We start from the raw sequence: 18,247 nt of genomic DNA, 5'->3' as shown, positions 1-18,247 counted from the left end.
TTTTTTTTATCCCCGCCAGGTGCCTTTACAGAATTTGAACAGTAGTTGTTTAGTTAAATATATTATTGCCACAATTTTGCTTGACCTCTGACTTCAAATTCAAGAGCAATGCAGGGCTATTGTGTATGTGTTGGACTGGAACCTCATATGTAATAATTTAGTCACTTTTTCACAAACACATTTTTGGTCACCACACATGTACCTGTTTTTTTTTATTTTTTAACAAATTACTGACCAAGCAAAAGTGTTAAAAATCGTTTTCCTTCTTCTACAATGCAATCCTAAGCACTCAGCGAACATGCTATTTTTGGGTTTCCTGAAAAGTGATGATTTTGTAGTTCGGGTGATTCCACCCTATGCCAGCCGTGTTTTATTTTTCTCGTGTTGTTTTTATATTGTCACCAGCGAATGCAATACATATATTGTTGAATCAAAATTAATTTGACGTTTCTTTTAAGTAATTCGACGTCCACTACGTCATGTTTATATTTTGATTTTTCGCTCTCTCTCTCTGCATAGGTTCATAATAAATGGATTGTGCTTCCTCCAGGTGGCGGTAGCGCGCCCGTCCGATGATTATTCAACCTCTGGTTAAGTCTTATTTTAGTCGACGAAAGCAGAATTGATTTTTCATTACGCTGAAGCGAAACTGCTCGGCTCTTCGCGCCAGCCTGAGCGTCTTCGTTTAGGCGACGACACGCTGCCAGCCCCAGGCGCCCGGATCGGATTGTCGCCGGTTACCTAGCTCCCAAAGTCCGGGATGTCTTTCCGGGCGAAGCCGATCCCCGGCCAGCTACTCTTGGACGACACCGTCCCGCTAACGGCAGCGATCGAAGCCAGCCAGAACCTCCAGTCCCACACGGTGAGCGCCCCATTTTTACCGGTGCGAGAGTCACGTAAGTGCCTGCGTCTTGTGCCACACAACTGGGACGATTGGCTCAGGCGAACGCCCGGGGACGTAACCGTTTGTTCCCGGTTCCATTATCGGACACTCTCGTCGGTGTCATCACCGCGAAAAGTGACGTTCGTCGGCGCGATACCTGGTTCCGTTATTGGTCTTTAACCAGAACCATGATGAGACATTCGTCCCCAGGTTACGTGCTTCCATTATCGGACACGCCCGTCCTGGCCTGACATGGCAAAGTGGCGTTATTTGAACTGGATCAACGAATATTAAAATAAGCTTTCCCGCCGTATGCGAGGGAGATTTTTTTCGGCTACGGTTGAATCAAAGTACTACCACCGTGATGAAGCAATTTCCTGGAAGCTTCTGTTGCAATGTGGAAAGAAATTACTTGCGGACTGTGACTCACGGCCCATTGCTTTTATTGCTTGCATACCTCGAGCGTTTGACGATCATTTGGCACAGATTAAATGAGCCGCGCTATTACAAATAGAAAATATCTAATGCGTTAATTCGCAACGGTTGTTTCCCGTGTCCGATAATGGACGCACGTGTTGGCGGTTGTTGACAAGATTCCGGCTGGGATCAGCTGGGGCTGACATTTAGCTTAGCATGCTAACGCCAAATGCCAGCCAAACCTCGCACTGGCGGCCGATGTTTGTCTTTCTCATCCGAATGGACAGCGGATGTCTCTCACCAACGTTTTTATGATCACCATGTGACGGAAGCAAAACACCTCCTGCTTATTGCTCCATTGGTGACGTGTTTCGATTATTTTTTTATTTATTTTTTCACCTCGGAAGGCCACCTCATTAGGCACACCAACTAATGACAGGCAATAGGAAAGCTGCGTAGAAGGGCTGTGCGAGATGAAAATAAAAAGGAAACGGACAAACAAAGCAAAACAAAAAAATCAAACAAATACACGCACACACATTTCGCTGAAACGTAAGGAAAATTGCAGTGACATAATTCAAAGCAATTTTTTCCTAATAATAAACAAGCTTTGAAACATTTTCACCACAGGTCCCCCACCCCAAACATTAACTTGCACAGAAATAAGAGGAACATATATATTTTTTGACAGATTGCCTATAATTGAATCAAGTATCTCTCCATTAGATTTCCCCAAGGGATGAATAGTTATTTTCTTTGATCATATCCATAATGCAAAATATTAACCACACGTTACCAAAGCCTAGCTTAATGCTCACTAACTTAATGCAAAATGCCATAGAAGGATAACAAAACAAGCATTAATGTTGCCGTTGATCAAACTTATCTGTCTGTCATGTGACAACAAGCCTCCCCTTTTTGACATTGTCCCCTTTTGCTTTGTGTGCATGTAGGAATACATCATTCGAGTACAGAGGGGAGTGTCCTCAGAGAACAGCTGGCAGGTAAGTCCATTCATCAAAAACTACTACAAATCGGCTTTTCCATCCCTTTAGAGGAAAAGAACCATTCACAGCCCCAATTCCACTTTCACTAAGTGTGTCTGTGTGTTTGTGTTTGTTCCCCAGGTCATCCGTCGCTACAGTGATTTTGACGTTTTCAACAACAGTCTGATGGTGAGTTATGAATCAGCTGCAAGAGCTAAAAAAAAAAAAAAGAGACACAAACAAAAATAAAAACATGCCACGGCAACAGTAAATCCAATGAGTATGGGAACCGAATGAGCCATTCTGAGGAGGTTCGGTCTTTGACCTTCTCATAACAGGATACTGCCAAGTTTTTTGCTGACGTTTTCCCCATTCGCTTCCTGTTTCTCACAACAATGCTGCGCATAAGCGTGATTAAAGTTAAAAAAAAAAAGCTCACCATGTGCTTGTGCTCCACAGGTGTGCGGCGTCAGCCTTCCCCTCCCGCCCAAAAAGTTGATCGGCAATATGGACCGCGAGTTCATCGCCGAGAGGCAGCGCGGCCTGCAGGCCTATCTGGACGCCGTTACCCAGCATCCTTTGCTGTGCGCCGCCCTGCCCGTCAAGAAATTTCTGGACCCCAACAATTATTCTTCCAACTACACAGGTGGGTTCCTGGCAATTTTCCCTTTGCCTTTCATTTTCTCAGAGGAAGTATATCGGTACCTCAACTTAGTTTAGATGCCGACGCACAATGCGAAATGCCACAGGCGGGCTCACAAAACTCGCATCAATGTTGTGGGAGTTGTAAATGTTGAAGCAATGGATCTTTAAACACAAATGGTACAGCTACATATGTACACAGACAATATAACAAAACACTGGGCATATATCACTAGTATAACATAAGTAAAAAAAATGGGGCAAAAAAAGCACCATATCCACTGAACAAGAAAAGTCACGTACGTTTGATTGAGCCATGATCCTGGATGACTGACAATTGCTATTGTGCTATTTTTCCAATTAAAAAAAACAAAACACACTGGCAAGTTTGAGACAAAACCCCCCAACAAAAATCCAGCGTTTAACAAAAAATGTGCTTGTCTTCTAGAGATCGCCCTGCAGCAGGTCTCCATGTTCTTCCGCTCAGATCCCAAGTGGGTGGTGATGGAGCCACTACGAGACCTTGGTACGATAGTGTTCCGTGGTCCCAAAATGCTTGTCAGGCTCCGTAGCAGCGCTCCAGCAACATAATCTTCTTGTTTTGCAGGCTGGAGGATCAGGAAAAAGTATTTCCTGGTCAAAAACAAAGAACAAGACAAGGAGAGGTACCTGCTCAGCTGGGTGAGGACCACGCCACAACTACACATTTTTGTTCATTTGAAAGATGATGCACAGTATTAAATATTAATACAGTGGTGCCTTGAGAGACAAGTTGAATTTGTTCCTGACCACACTTGTAACTCAAAACACATACATCCCAAATCATATTTTCCCATTTCAGTCAATGTAAACTATATTAATCCGTTCTAACCTCCTCCAAGAAAATGTAATTAAGTGTGTGTGTTTTTTTATATAGCTCTCCAATGTTGTACATTATAAAAACATACATAATTGGCTTGAATGTAAACATTTCACAATTTTACCATGCCTTTTTTCTACAATTCAATTAGACAGCGCGCTGCTCCCCCTGGTGAGCGCCTTGCCCACCTGGGGCAGTGTAATACGCGTAGACGGTCAAAACGCCATCGTAAGCTGCAGCAAAATCAGTCAAAGACGAAAGAATATATGCCCGCGAGTATTTGTTTTCACGCGTTTCAATGACTTTGTCGCGTTCAAAGAAACGCTCTTTGGCCATTATTTTGTCAATTGGCTGCGCTTCAAATCTGAATTTCTCCAAATTGAAATGAATTAAACGCTGTAATGTTAATGTGCGTGTAGGTGGACTTGGGCCCTGACAAGTTCCTGTCTGACAAAGACCTGCAGTCGACCATGAAGCTCCTCACCAGCCTCTCTGTACGTACGCCTCATATTATGGGATGTCTCCCCGATGGCGCAGTAACCCTCCTTGGCTGGCTTCCGTGTGAAACGGATTTCTAAGCGCCTCGTCGCTTCTTCCCAGAGTCCTTACGTGTGTCCGCTGCTGTTCTCCAGCACGAGCGAGTCTACGGCGCTTCTCATCCGACCTTTCAGCGAGGCCGGCTCCCTGCGAGATCACATCTGTAAGGTCAGAAGCCTCGCAATTCCCACTTTTCCCGAAAGCAGCGTTAAGCGTGTTCAAGACATGAGTCAATCATTGCAGGGGGAAAAAAAGCAACTACACTCTCATGAACTGCCTTAATAATGTTTTTCGAAATCAACTTATGAACTACAACGTTTGTGGACCGTATGTCGCTTGTTTTGCGTACGGCACATAAGTCATTAGTCAAATGTTTTTGTCAGGTGAAGCCCAGAGAGAACTACCTGAAAAAGTACGGCAACCCCAAAAAGAGTCAGCCTCTCGAACTGTCGGAAATCAAACTCTACGGCCGACAGATACTGGAGGTACGCGCGCCCGCGGACACACACACACACACACACACCGACACTGACTTGTAGTCAACTCTTTGTGTGCGCTCAGGGCCTCCGACTCCTCCACGACGGCGGGCTTTTTTACGGCCACCTGCAGGCCTCCAACGTGATGTTGGAGCAGGGCGTGTGTCGCCTGACGGACGTGGAGAACGGCATGCTGGGAGTTCCCTCGGTCCTGCGACCCGCCGTCACCCACTTCAGGAAGATTAATGTACGTAATTGCCGGTTCCCACGCTTCCGCGTCCCATTTTTTCCATGACTACTCACGAACCTCGACTTGAGGCACGTTAGGTGCGCTTTCATCGTGGCACCGTACACCTCCGCGACTAGCAGCAGTAAGAGCTACTGGGATCGATGCAGTGTAATCAGAGTGGGAGTTTGAAGTTTTGAACTGCGAGTAAAACTTGAATGTAGCCTCAATTCACTGAACCAGATCAAAGCCACAGCCTCGAGAAATGCTGTATTTCATTTCCAGAGGTAGATATTCCACTAAACACGTCAGAACGAGAAGCCTCATCGGTAGCACCTTCTCTCTCTATTCGGTTGTTCTTCCTCAGGAATAGTGGTTTCTTAAAAATCAAATTTAGAGGTACAGTACACGATAGGGCTGAAGAGAGATGTTTTTTTTTTTTTTAAACCTCCCTGTTCCAGACCAAGAAAAGAGGCAGAGAGAAGGTCCTCGGCATATTCTGACTGCAGTAATCGTTGTTTCCACAGCGCAAAGAGAATAAGGACTGCAGTCTGCGAATCCTTCGCTGCATGGACATTTCTAGCATACGGCAACATATTTGGGAACTTAAGTGGAAATGTGTGTTTTTCCGTAGACGATTGAAAGCATGGACGTCTTCTGCTTTGGACATTTACTTTACGAGATCACTTACGGCCGACCGCCTGACAACGTCCCTGTGGACAATTATCCCGACATCCCCTACACCGCTGTGGGTTAGTATACTTGCACGCGCGCACACGCACACACACACACACACACACACACACACACACACCGCTCTTATATATATATGTGTGTGTGTGTGTGTGTGTGTGTGTGTGTGTGTAGTGTCGGTGCTGCAGTCCATCTTGTCGACAGAGGCCTGCAAGTCAGGGATGCCAACAGTGTCGCAGCTCATTCAGACACCGTAAGTTTTCTTTTTGTTTTTGACAATACGTAACATGTTTATGTGCAGTAGTATTATTTTAACAATTGATTATTCTTTCGATTTATTTTGTGATTTGTCGTTGAGTTGGATTTTAAAAATAAAACACGTCCACTTTCTATCCTTTCATTTCAAGAATTGGTCATGATGTCTAATTGACAGAAAAACGCACAAACATAATTTTTTTTTCATTTAGTGACTGATTTGATTCGTGCCGTGTCACAAAATAGGCGAAAACGAATACATGATGTTTTCCAAAGCATACGCATATCTCTAAACAATATAATCAATTATGAAAATAGTTGATTAATTTCATGACTAATTTTTGCACCTCTATGAAACGTGTGGAGAGTTTAGAACTTGCTTCTGTGCGCTGTGCAACATCCTCATTGCTTATGTTACATGCGCACCACATGTTTTTTGGTGTCGTGTATGGCAAACGGTAACAATTTTTTCTGTTTCCGTCGGTGCAGGCTGTTCAGCGACGTTCCACTACCGCACTCGGAGAAAGCGCAGATTCGGGTAAAAGACGCGGCTGTGTGATGCGCATTGCTGCCTTTGAATGTAGGAATTCCATTCCACGTGATGTCGCATGTTATGGATGGTCATGCATCCACCCAGGTGCCGAGCAGGCTGAAGGAGGCCCTGAGGGCGGCCAAGGAGCGTGTGGAGAAACGTTTGCAGGAGGAGCAGAAAATGGTGGGTTGATCTTGAAATAGAAGCCAAATAACCCCCCCCCCCCCAAAAAACAACCCTCACCATGTCCCACAACCTTTTCACCCTCATGACGTGGCGTTATTCCCAGCAACTCCCCCCCGCTCCGGCGTGCCGCTCTTATGCACCGTGTTTCATAGGAATCAAGTCGTTTGTCATCTTTTTGTTTGTTTTGCTGAAAGCTGCACCAGCACAAGAGGCTGACCAGAGCGCAGTCCCATCACGGCTCCGAAGAGGAGAGGAAGAGGAGGAAGATCCTGGCCAGGAAGGTAGTACGATATCCAACTTCCTGTCGTCTTGACACTGTTTTGAAGTATTTCTCGTAACACCAACGCAACATGGCGCATGCCGGTTACGCAACGTTGTGGCTCCTTTGCAGAAATGCAGGCAGTCGACGTGTGAAAACGACGACGATGTCTCTGTCCGGAACAACAATAACTCTGGTGGGTAACTCTTGATTTTTGGGTTTGGCTTTTCTAGAAAAAAAACAAAACAAAAAAAGATCCACGTACAAAATAAGAAAATTTTGAAGTGTCAATAATTAAAAAAAAAAAAAAAAGTAAAATATAATAATTTTAAAAGTCAATCAATTAAATACATAATCTAATGCAATGAAATTGTTTTTAATACGAAATTGTTCTAGCTACTGCAGCTAAATATTTCTGCAATTTCAAACAACTAATTGGTAATATTTTGACAGAATGCAATTTGTGTGTGGCAAAAAAAAAGGCAGGAAAAATCATGAGAATGAATGTCTTTATAAATGACTAACATTCAGATTTTTCTGGCCGAATTAATGTCCCGGTAATGAAAGTACAAAATGAAATCAATTGCAAATAATTACAAGTTGAATGTAATAAACTGCCCAAATATTATTTAAAATGTGAACTAGAACCTGAAATGAATGAATTCTTTTCCATTTTTTCCATTGCTGTGTCTTCAGGCTCGGGCGCCAGTTCCCCTCCCACGTGTCCCTCGTCCCCCACGCCGCCGCCCACCACAGGTCTGTTCGTTCGTCCATCTTGTCCCGCCGTCTGACTTCTTGTCTGTCCTCTTCCTCCTTTTAGCGGGTAGTTTTGTCTCAGATATTCGTGTCGGCGGATTGTCTTCTTCACAAGCGAGCAGACGATGTCCGACTCTTTCGATGTCGTCTCAGCGTCTATCGAAAAAGCCACCTTCGTACAATTCCTGAATGCCACCGACAAAGTTCAGACACAGAACGCAAAGTAGAGATAAAAACGTTTAAAAAAAAAAAATAAAATCTCAATCATCTGTATCTGGCGAGATTAGCACATGTAGCTCATGCCGCGGTCGCTGAGAGGGTGCGTGTGTGTGTGTTCCTGCGTGACTTTTAATGTTAGGTGCTTTCATTGCGTGTTAGCATTAAGCTTGCAGACTTGATTAAGTCGTGTGGTTTCATTAACTACACAACACCTAACTTTTTTTGTTTCATACTTAGAATTTGAATTGGAATAGCGATAAACAGCTTGAAGCAAACAAGTTTTTACCCTCTTTGGGGATGTGGGGTGGGTGTTAATTATCCGCTGCTTGTTGCAAAGTTATCCGCCTCCATTTATCACTCGTAGCTAAAATTTGACCCAAAACCCCCCAAAACAGCTGAATGACAGCTTGTGTTGTGTTGAGGAATGGGAGCTGTCAATTTGCTCTTAGCCCTCCTTGGACACAGGTTCTTTTATCTCTCTATAAGGTGGAAGAAGACCCAACACCACGTCGTCTTTTCTTCAGTTTATCACAACGCAACACGAATCGATTCGGGCTCCTGTGAGTCTCAGATTTCATCAGGAAGCCCCGAGCAACTACAGTCACACGTGTATATATAGGCATAGTATGTTAATTATGTTAATTAGGGGCGGGCAGTCCTTCCCCTTATGTAAAAATCAGAAACAAAGAAGGTCAAGCAAGGTCCGATCTTGACATGATGACAAAGTACAGACCATATCTGCTGGCCACAGATCTTGAGATTAGGGTTCCTCTTCGAGGGCACTTGACACCCTTCAGGGACTTTTACGAGGTGGTGGAGGCAAGAAAACCCTCGGGGGAGGCTGTTAATTAACCAAGGGGAAATAGGATCTAAACTTCACACTACCTTCTTTGTTTTAAGTACTTCAGCAGATGTTCAGGACAGAGACTAGTATCAATAGTTCTCATAGCAAGGTGAAATTCCTCAACAATGTTCTACTACTACTTCTAGCGGAATAATTCCTTAACGGTTGCCAGAAGATTCAGATATCAGGTCACTCAATAGTTAAGGTGTCACTGTTTTTAAACTAAATTGAAGTAAAACTGACAGACACGTCATGGACAAAAGCGAATGAGAAATCAAAACATGCAGACTCAACGAGGGTCTTGTGAAGTGAGCGTTGTGACATCATCCAAGATGGCAGTACAGATTTTCTAAAATAGACAATACAATACATCATGATTTATATAGCTCCTTTCACAACAGCCGCAGCTGTAAAAAAAAAAAGCGCTTTACAAAACAGTTAACATAAAGTAAAACAATAAACACAACACATAGCATAAAAACACGGACGGTCGTGCAATCGTAACCACTTTTCCCTCATATTTTTGTTGTTTGAAGGAGTTCTTGATGAAAAGAGGATAGGAACAAAGTGTCCTTTCACCAATGGATCATGAATACGTTGCACCCCCTCAAAAAACAAACTAACAAAAAAAAACCAACAAACAAAAAGCAAAATGTACTCAGCACTTGATCCTGTCTTCCTCTTGTTGCTGTCTCACTGCTGATGGGTCATTTATTTGTGGTCTCTCTCTCTATCCCGTGCGTCACCACCGTAGAGCATGCTCCATTCTGACCGTGTCGTTGGGGTAAAGTAAACGTTTTTTTTCCCCCACCTTGATGATGATGATGATGACGTCAATGATGATGTTGGTGGCTGTCAATGGTGGGCTTAAAAAAAAAAAAGAAGCTGTCGTACTTACAAGCTTCCCAGCAAGAGCTGTTAGCACAAACGAAGCAAAAAGACGTGAACGAAAACTCAATGGCTGTGTTCGGAGTGGCCTGTGTAGCGCGGCGCTGTGTCGTATACCCACTCCCCTCTTATACATCAAATAGTTGCAGCCGTGTGTCCCCGAAACTATTTTGCTGATGATAGTCTGCTGTTAAAAAAAAAAAAAGCCACATAGTGTGTGTCATTTGCTCATTTCCCACTTACCTAATCACCATGTCGGGATTTGTATTGGCCGTTTTGTTGAACTACATAGCCTACGATTTAAAAATCCCCATTTGGTGATAAATAGGGAATGAATCCCAACGCAGCCAACGAGAGATCGATGAAATCTCGATGAGAATTCAATGAGAGTGCGAGTGCAGCTTGCTCGGAAGCCGACAGCGTTCAAAAGCCTCACAATCTGCAATGAAGCAACCTTACGTCATACGAGCCCATTGGAACTGATACTTTCTCATTGGAGATTGTGACCTACAGTGTATGTCTGTCTGCTTGGGCTCTTAGCATGCTGCCTTTTTTTTTTTTTTTAATGTCCTTTTGTGTCCTAAGCTTTTTTGCCGCCACACTGGTGAACAATCACTGCCTTGTTCCACAAAAGCTACATTATCCAAGTCCTCCTTTTTGGTCGTTGAATAAGTTTCACTTTTCTAATTTCAAAAGACATCATTTATACCTTGAAAACGTCAAAGGTTAGTCTAAATCGGCGTTCTTTCTTCTCCATGCTAGGTGGAGGTAAAGAATAGCTCCTGTTAAAACCAAAAGTTTACATAGACGATATAAAACAGGAATTCAGAGGAAACTTTTCTGTTTTAGGTTCATTCCAGTATAATGAAAGATAGATTTTTTTTTTCATGACTTTCTTCAAAGTCAGAAATTGACTTCCACTAAGATTAAAATTCCTGTAAGCAACGTGGGGAAAAAAACAGATGATCATGTCTGTCTTTGGAAACGTCTGAAAAGTTTATTGGCATCATTTGCAGCCATTAAAGACACACCTGTGGATGTTTTTCAAGGCGTGTCAGAAAGACACTGCTTTCTTATGCAACATCGTGGGGAAGTCACAAGAATTCAGCCAAGATATCAGGAAGGGAATTGTGGATTTGTACAAGTCTGGTTCATCCTTGGGGCGTAATTGCCAGATACCCGAGGGTGCCGTAATCATTCCCTTCCACCAATTATGCGAATTAATTATCCGAAATGCGCATACCAACCCAAGAACAAAAGCGAAATATCTCGTGAAGGCGCATGGTGAAGATATTGCAAAGAGTGCTTCCAGTCTTTTCATGACATGGCCACTCTGCCAGGAAGAAACATTCAAAAGTTTGCTCATACACACAGGGGGCGTGTCCCAGGGTCTGACAAAACTAAAAGGAAACTCTTTGGAAGAGAAAGAGGCAAATTTGCAGGCCTGAGAACACCATCCCAACTGCGAAATCCGGGGGGTGGCGGCGGCATCATGTTGTGGGCTTGTTTTGCCGCAAGAGGATAAGAAAGTCATTGTTTGTGGAGCGCCCGCCGCAAAACCCTGATCTCAGTCGATTAAAAATTGATGGGCGGACTTGAAAAGATGGCTTCTGAGCAAGGCAGCCTGTAAGTATGGCTCAGTTCCACCACTTCTGTCAGGCCAACATTCCTGCTAACTACTGTGAGAAATGTGTGGGAGCATATTGAAAATGTTGGACACAGGTTTGAGTTTTAAACCCTTTCAGGGATAGCGAGAGTGGACAGCATTCCATGTCTTCGGGTTACAGGGTGTATGAAAGGGTGAAAGGCAACCACTGATGCTTGTAAACTTCAGACTTTGAAAAAAGGTCATGAGAAATGGTCTTCTCGTCATTCTGGCTGAGAGCATATAGAAATAATTTGGGTCATCCTAATTGACCTACAACAGCAAACGTTTAGTCTGATTTCACGTCAGACGGTGAGGAAAGAGTTGCGGTTTCAAGCGGGCGTCGCGCTCAGTGGAGGTGCAAACAGATGGCGTGAAAGGAGCTGATGCCTAACCCCTTTCGTTTCATCTTTGCGCAATTGCAGAAAGTGAGCATTTTTCTCACGTTTGTTCCATTCTCTAATCCGTCTGGTATTTTGGTTGTCCCCCTTTCGGTCCAGGTGGTCCTCCTGCACCTCCTCCCCTTCCGGCGCTGGATACCTCCTCGTCATCCTCGTCCTCCTGCTCCTCTTCCGCGGCCGGGCCCCTTCCCGGAGGCCGTGCCGCCTTGCTGAGCTCCATCCAGGCCTTCAGCAAAGGCAACCTGAAGAAGGCCCAGACCGAAGACCGCAGCCGGCCCGTCTTCTGACCGCCGCTGTCCTCCAACGCTCCCTGACATGTGAAGACAAATCCCTTACAAAACAATCGCCGTGTTTAGTTTTTTTTTTGTTTGTTTGTTTTTTGACATTGGGAACGGAGCCGAAACGAGCTCCCACCTGCCGAATGCTGGAAATGTGAAGGTTGACCTTGTGTGGTGAAGATAACACCCAGCCGCTTTCTTCCAGATTGTTCTCGAGCCAGACATCTGTTGCTATGGCTGCTTCCTGATTGCCCAGCCTGCAACTCTGCAACTAGGATATCATCTTCCCTCTGACCGAGACGCATTATCTAGAGGAAGCGTTTCTAAAATTGAATAAATTCAGAGTAAATTGGGCGAACAATCAAAATGATCCTTTCCCCCCCACCCCCCAAAATGTCAATTTCTTCATTTAAAAAAAAATGTTCAAGAAGAGCATGTATCTCCAGTGTAAGTTTCTCAACAAAAATAAACAAAAGAAAGACTTTTTTCCCATAGTTTATATTTTAAAAATGCAACAAAAAACTTTATAGTTGCAAGTTTTTGCTGGAATTTTCTAACAATGTCCAAAAACAGAGGAGGGACCATTGCCGTAAATAGTAGTGAAAATGATTTGCATTTTATTTCTTTATAAAGTGCAGAAACATCCAGTTGAAAGTATATACAGTACCTCCATATTGTTAACCCCCCCACCCTCAAAAACAAGAGAAAAAGATTATTGGCAAAACTTATTTTTTAATCCGATGGAAAATCTGTGTCATCTTTTTGTTTTTAACTGCAAAACAAGCACAAAAACTTGCTTTGGCCAAGAGTCAAAAGTCACAACATTTGGAGATGCATATTTTTCTATACAGCAGTTGTATATATGTTCAACCCATTCAAGACATGTTTAACTGAACCACATCAGCTGTGTGCTCGCTCATGTCAATGAGCAAGACTTCCAAGGACTGTCCTTGTGCGACCTTTTTAAAAAAAAATATATATATATATATATATAACAATGTCTACTCATGTCATGCAAAAAGGTTTGCACCATCAGAGCTTTTATTATTTTATTGTGCCATAAATGTATGATATGATCCTTGTGCCTGTAGATGAATGTCTGTGTTTAACATTACAGATTGGATTTCGGAGGGCATTTTTTTTTCCCAAGCGTCAGCGATTGTTTGAATGTATGTGGCTTGTTTTTGCGCCCTGTTGCATTCCACCCTGTTGCATTCCACTTGAATTGTGGCCGAATGTTCTTCTGCAGCACTTTACCCTTTAAAGGCAAAATTTGTGACTTCAATATTAATAAAGACTCAGTGTGTGATGCTTTGAGCATAATAATACACCCTCTTAATTTTCGTTCACCCCCACAGTTCGAAGCGCAGTCAAAAAATACCTGTTGATTTCGATGTGTAATTTTCAGTGTTTTGGTAAACGTTTGTTCTCAAAGGCAACATGTGAGTTTTCAAAAAAAAATATTGGTCAGATGGATGAGGTTTAAAAAAGTTAATATACGGACTTAAATTATTTTTTTAAGTGCATGTAAAATATAAATAATAGCGATTTCTCTTGAACCAAATAATGAATGGATTAATTATTGTACAATAGTCGTGTAGCTGTTATACTTCTGATTAAACAGTGTTCTGAATAAATCTTAGATTTAATAAGTATGTATAACGTCAACATTCTCTGCCCGCAATCTATATTTGGTTGTCCAAAATTAGAAATGGAATACAGTATAAATTGCCCTGGATGAGGTGGTTTGTTCAGGTGTACCTAATATTATGGCCGGTGTTTCAACTTCCTGAAATCTTTGTGCTTGCGCATGCGTACTATCGTCGCAGTGTGAGAGTGCCCTTGGAACCTCTGAATAACACCCCGCCTCCATTAACATATACGCCACTTTGATTGGCTCTCTGTGACCACAATTCCTGGTCACCGCAGGAAAACCGTAGCTTGGATTGGTTGAAATCTCATCATTCTCCTCCTAGCCTCGCCCTCTTATCGGTAAAGTTAAGAGAGATTCAAGATGGCGCTGTCCGTGAATTCCGTTCTCCGCTCCGGAAGGGTACGAAAACATATAAAAGACGTCAGATATGTCGTATTGGTGATGTTGAGGGTTGATATCGTCTCTCTGACGTCCCACAGAATGCCGTGTTGGTGCTGCGGCGACGGGCCTTCCACCGGAGCGCCCCGGCCGCGGTTCAGGTCAGTCAGTGCTCTCAGTTATTTGGCTAACGTCACCGCTGCAAAATTAACAAGTGATTTGAATTGACGGCACATTTATGTGGTGTAAAATGGCTTTTGGTGTTGTCAGGTGACGGTGCGAGATGCCCTGAACCAGGCCTTGGATGAGGAGCTGGAAAGGGACGAGCGCGTCTTCCTGTTGGGGGAGGAAGTAGCCCAGTATGACGGTGCCTACAAGGTGTGCAAACGTCCCCTTACCACCTTCACAAGCCCTTTTTCCACCAAAGCCTCATCTTTAAAAATAAATAAGAAAAAAAGTTTCACCTTACGAGAAGAAAGCTGAAGGGAAAAAATAGGATTTGAAAAAAATATTTTTATTTTTTCAAGGAAAGTTTTTAGGGGGGAAACAAATCACGCCACACGCATTTTTAAGAAAAAGTTTTGGAACTATTTTTTTTGTGTTCTAATGTTTTTTTCAATTCTTAAAATTGTAGCATTTTCCTTCTATTTTTGTACCCCTTAATTTTTTTCCTAATTTTTTCAAATGTTCTTGCATTTTTTAACACTATTTTTGTAATTCGGTATTTTTCATCTACTTTAATTTTAGTGACATATTTTTGTATTGTTCACATATTTCTGTTTCTTTTGTCTTTCATTTAAATGTATTTAATATATTTTTTGTTTTGTCTATTTTTCTACTTGTCATCTATTATTTTTGTTGTTTCCTGCCAATAGGTTCTTGTAATTTGTGGGGGCGAGGGGGATACTTTCCCATGCAGCAAAAGTGTGATGATGTTGATTGGCTCTCATGATATTGCATCGACTGAACGATGGTTTGTGTGTGTCGCTTGTAGGTGAGTCGTGGCCTGTGGAAGAAATACGGCGACAAGCGTGTCATTGACACTCCTATTTCTGAGGTAAGCTCTTGTGCAAAACGTCCCAAAAAACCAACACCACATTTAAAGTATTTGAAAATTTTGTCGTATGTTCCAGATGGGATTCACTGGCATTGCGGTGGGAGCGGCCATGGTAAGCGTCTCTCCGTGGTGGATAACTTGCCCTCTGAATAAAGTACTCCCCTAAAAGGGAAAGTCTTCCCCCCCCCCCCCCCTCCCCCAGGCTGGCCTGAGGCCCATCTGCGAGTTCATGACCTTCAACTTCTCCATGCAAGCCATCGACCAGGTCATCAACTCGGCTGCCAAGACGTGCTACATGTCAGCGGGGCTGCAGGCTGTCCCCATCGTCTTCCGGGGGCCCAATGGAGCCTCGGCCGGCGTCGCCGCGCAGCACTCGCAGTGCTTCGCCGCCTGGTGCGTTGCTACTTTGTCCATTTTCTACGTTTTACGTGCGGCATGTTGAGTCAAATGCTTTTTTTTTTCTCATTGCTTCGTCAAGGAGTGGAGGTTTAGTATTAGCTTCCAATCGACTCTCGGAGGCAATTTCACCCCTTCGACCATCAATTAAACTGTCCATCACAAAACACTAGTAAATAATCTCCATCATAAGCATGAGTACAAATCCTTAAGTAAAAGCAAGTGTTGGAAAAAAAAATCCAAAATCAAACAAGTAATGTCGCATCTCCATTCCCTATCCAATAATAAAAGTAATAACAATTCCTATTCAAAAACAAAAGTAAATGGATTAAAGGCGAGGCAGATTTATTTATATAATCCATTTCATTCACAAGGTAACCTGATGTGCTTTACATAATTAAAAGTACAACACAAAACTATTTTACAAAATGCTGTTGTGTTTTGTATTTTTTTTTCTCTCCGATGTTGTCAGGTACGCTCACTGTCCGGGTCTGAAGGTTGTGAGTCCGTGGAACTCTGAGGACGCCAAAGGCCTCCTGAAGTCGGCCATCAGGGACGACAACCCAGGTGAGTTCTGCCATCAATCAATCAAAACAAATAAAAAAGTTAAAAAAAAAAATCCTGATAATGATACGTCCCGTGGCTGGCGTAGTGGTGTTCCTGGAGAACGAGCTGATGTACGGCGTCCCCTTTGAGATGTCCGACGAGGCCCAGTCCAAAGACTTCACCGTGCCCATCGGCAAGGCCAAGGTGGAGAGGCAAGGTGAGAATTTAAATTCTTTTATTAATTTCTATATTGTATAGATTTTTTTTAATTGTCTACTTTTGAACCCTGTTTATATTCAAATTTCATCTTTTTTTTTCTGATGTTTTGTCATATTTTTGTACGTAGCGTTTTTTTTTTTTTTGGGGGCGTCGTCTAAGAAAATGTTTTCTCACCAATGTCTTGCTAGACCATCGTTTTCTCTCTATTGACTGGTTTGCGCCTTTGACCTCAAACGACCTTGACGCTAATCCCGATGCGGTCTTGTGGTGTCGCTCAGGTTCTCACGTGACTTTGGTGTCGCATTCTCGCTACGTCAGCCATTGCCTTGATGCCGCCGCTGTCCTTGCCAAGGAGGGAATCGAGTGCGAGGTACAAAGGCAAACGTGTCCTGCCAGTGGTGTTTTTTTTTTTTTTTTTTTTTTAACCAAACACTGTTTGTTGTGTGCAACGAACAAGGTGCTCAACCTGCGAACCATCAGGCCCATGGACGTGGAGAGCATCGAGGCCAGCGTGATGAAGACCAACCACTTAGTGACGGTGGAAGGCGGCTGGCCGCAGTTCGGCGTCGGAGCCGAGATCTGCGCCAGGATCATGGAGGGTGCGCAACATTATTTCTTAAAATAAGATCTTTGGCAGAAGTCGTTTCAAAAGAAAAGTACAAATTACCGCTCAGAAACAAAAGTTCATCACAAAACAAGCAAAGAAAGTTAATGATAAAAATGTATTTTTGAGAAGAATGTCTTTTATTTTCAACACGGTTGTTTATAGTTGAGAACGGCTTTTTTTCACCCCCAAAAATGTTGGTTTTTGAGACCTCTCTCTCTCAAAAGTTAATTTAGAGAAAAGGTTATTTTAATAAGTAATCAGACAAGACGCTTCCAGGATAAAATGGTTTGATTTGTTTAAAGTCCTAATCTTGAAGTGTAAAAGTTGCATTAACATGCTTCTAGTTGGACACAACTTAGAATGGGGTTCCTCAGGGAAATGTTAAACGTCCCTGCAATTTTTGTGAAGGGAAAAACCACCGCTCTTCCTGTTTACTTTTTAGGTTCAGTGATATTGTTTTGTGTTTTTTTTTTTTCCTTTTTTGTCTGTTCTTGTGTTCAGGGCCAGCCTTCAACTACCTGGATGCTCCGGCCACCAGGGTGACGGGCGTGGACATCCCCATGCCGTACGCCAAGATCCTGGAGGACAACAGCCTTCCGCAGATCAAAGATATCATCTTCTCCATCAAAAAGACACTCAATGTATGAAGCAGTGGAAACGTTTAAAAAAAAGGGGGGGGGCGGGGGGAAATCACGTTGTAAATAGAGGCTGTTTTTGGAACATACGAGTTCCGCTGCAGTCATCACCTCCTTCTTCCACTCCAAAATAAAATCAACAATCCACCTTTCCAGATGTCCTGTTTAAAAACTAAACTATGTATTTATTAGGTAAAATATCTGCAACATTTTGGAATTAATTAGGTTTTGTCCCAAGCCCCTGAATAAATGCTTGGCTAAGGCAGTGGGAGGTGAAACCGTAAAGTGGGCCAGGCTATTTTCTGGTGCTCTGTGGATGTTGTCCGTCACTGTAAATGACTGTTACGACAATTAAAGAAAAAACACTTCCATCTATTATTTGTTTCTAGTGGATTTTTTTTTAGAAGTTGGGGCCTTTTTTTAACATGGAGGAACCTATGAAAATAAGCCAAAAAAAAAAAACATTACCCCACACTCATGATGTATCAGGTACCCGTTCGTACGATTGTAAGAAAACAAGCAAAAATAATGACTTGTTAGGTTAAATCTAAAACTTTGCAAAAAAAAAAAAAGCTACACATAAATGGAATTGAATTTGTGTTAAATATAAAATTATGATTTCATGTTTAATCAAACTCTGGTCCTCGAGGGCCTGTTTCTTGCATGCTTTCCAGCTCTCCCTGGTGTAAAACTTTGGCCCTCCACAAGATGATCGCCATTGCCTCCCTTTGACGGTCGATGCAACGCCAAACTTGGAAGGAGCAATGCGGTTG

General features: G+C 42.9%; 2 protein-coding genes across 3 annotated transcripts; both read left to right on the top strand.

Moving 5' to 3' along the window:
- Positions 1–601: 601 nt before the first annotated feature.
- On the top strand, positions 602–13,308 carry pxk (PX domain containing serine/threonine kinase). Of its 2 annotated transcripts, XM_086117347.1 has the most exons (19): positions 602–862; positions 2,254–2,304; positions 2,428–2,475; positions 2,746–2,932; positions 3,377–3,454; positions 3,536–3,609; positions 4,207–4,281; positions 4,388–4,492; positions 4,708–4,809; positions 4,886–5,047; positions 5,661–5,778; positions 5,894–5,972; positions 6,464–6,512; positions 6,612–6,689; positions 6,887–6,973; positions 7,084–7,147; positions 7,648–7,707; positions 9,525–9,554; positions 11,804–11,952. In XM_086117347.1, the coding sequence occupies exons 1-18, from the start codon at positions 761–763 to the stop codon at positions 9,539–9,541; spliced, it is 1,536 nt and encodes a 511-aa protein (XP_085973473.1). In that variant the 5' UTR covers positions 602–760; the 3' UTR covers positions 9,542–9,554; positions 11,804–11,952. The 2 variants fall into 2 exon arrangements, with proteins under 2 accessions (XP_085973473.1, XP_085973472.1); XM_086117346.1 differs by lacking the exon at positions 9,525–9,554 and having other exon boundaries at positions 11,804–13,308.
- Positions 13,309–13,903: 595 nt separating this feature from the next.
- pdhb (pyruvate dehydrogenase E1 subunit beta) lies at positions 13,904–17,849 on the top strand. Its single transcript, XM_086118642.1, has 11 exons — positions 13,904–14,035; positions 14,116–14,175; positions 14,285–14,392; positions 15,009–15,071; positions 15,148–15,183; positions 15,274–15,464; positions 15,940–16,034; positions 16,120–16,230; positions 16,511–16,602; positions 16,690–16,831; positions 17,341–17,849. Exons 1-11 carry the CDS (start codon positions 13,997–13,999, stop codon positions 17,484–17,486), a joined length of 1,083 nt encoding a protein of 360 aa, XP_085974768.1. The 5' UTR covers positions 13,904–13,996; the 3' UTR covers positions 17,487–17,849.
- Positions 17,850–18,247: the final 398 nt, after the last annotated feature.

This window comes from Hippocampus guttulatus, chromosome 8 (genome assembly GCF_054856545.1).
Source record: "Hippocampus guttulatus isolate MCC_2025c chromosome 8, RoL_Hgut_1.0, whole genome shotgun sequence".
NCBI classification, from domain to species: domain Eukaryota; kingdom Metazoa; phylum Chordata; class Actinopteri; order Syngnathiformes; family Syngnathidae; genus Hippocampus; species Hippocampus guttulatus.
Note: the sequence above shows the minus strand (reverse complement) of the source record. Positions and strands in the feature narration are given on the sequence as shown.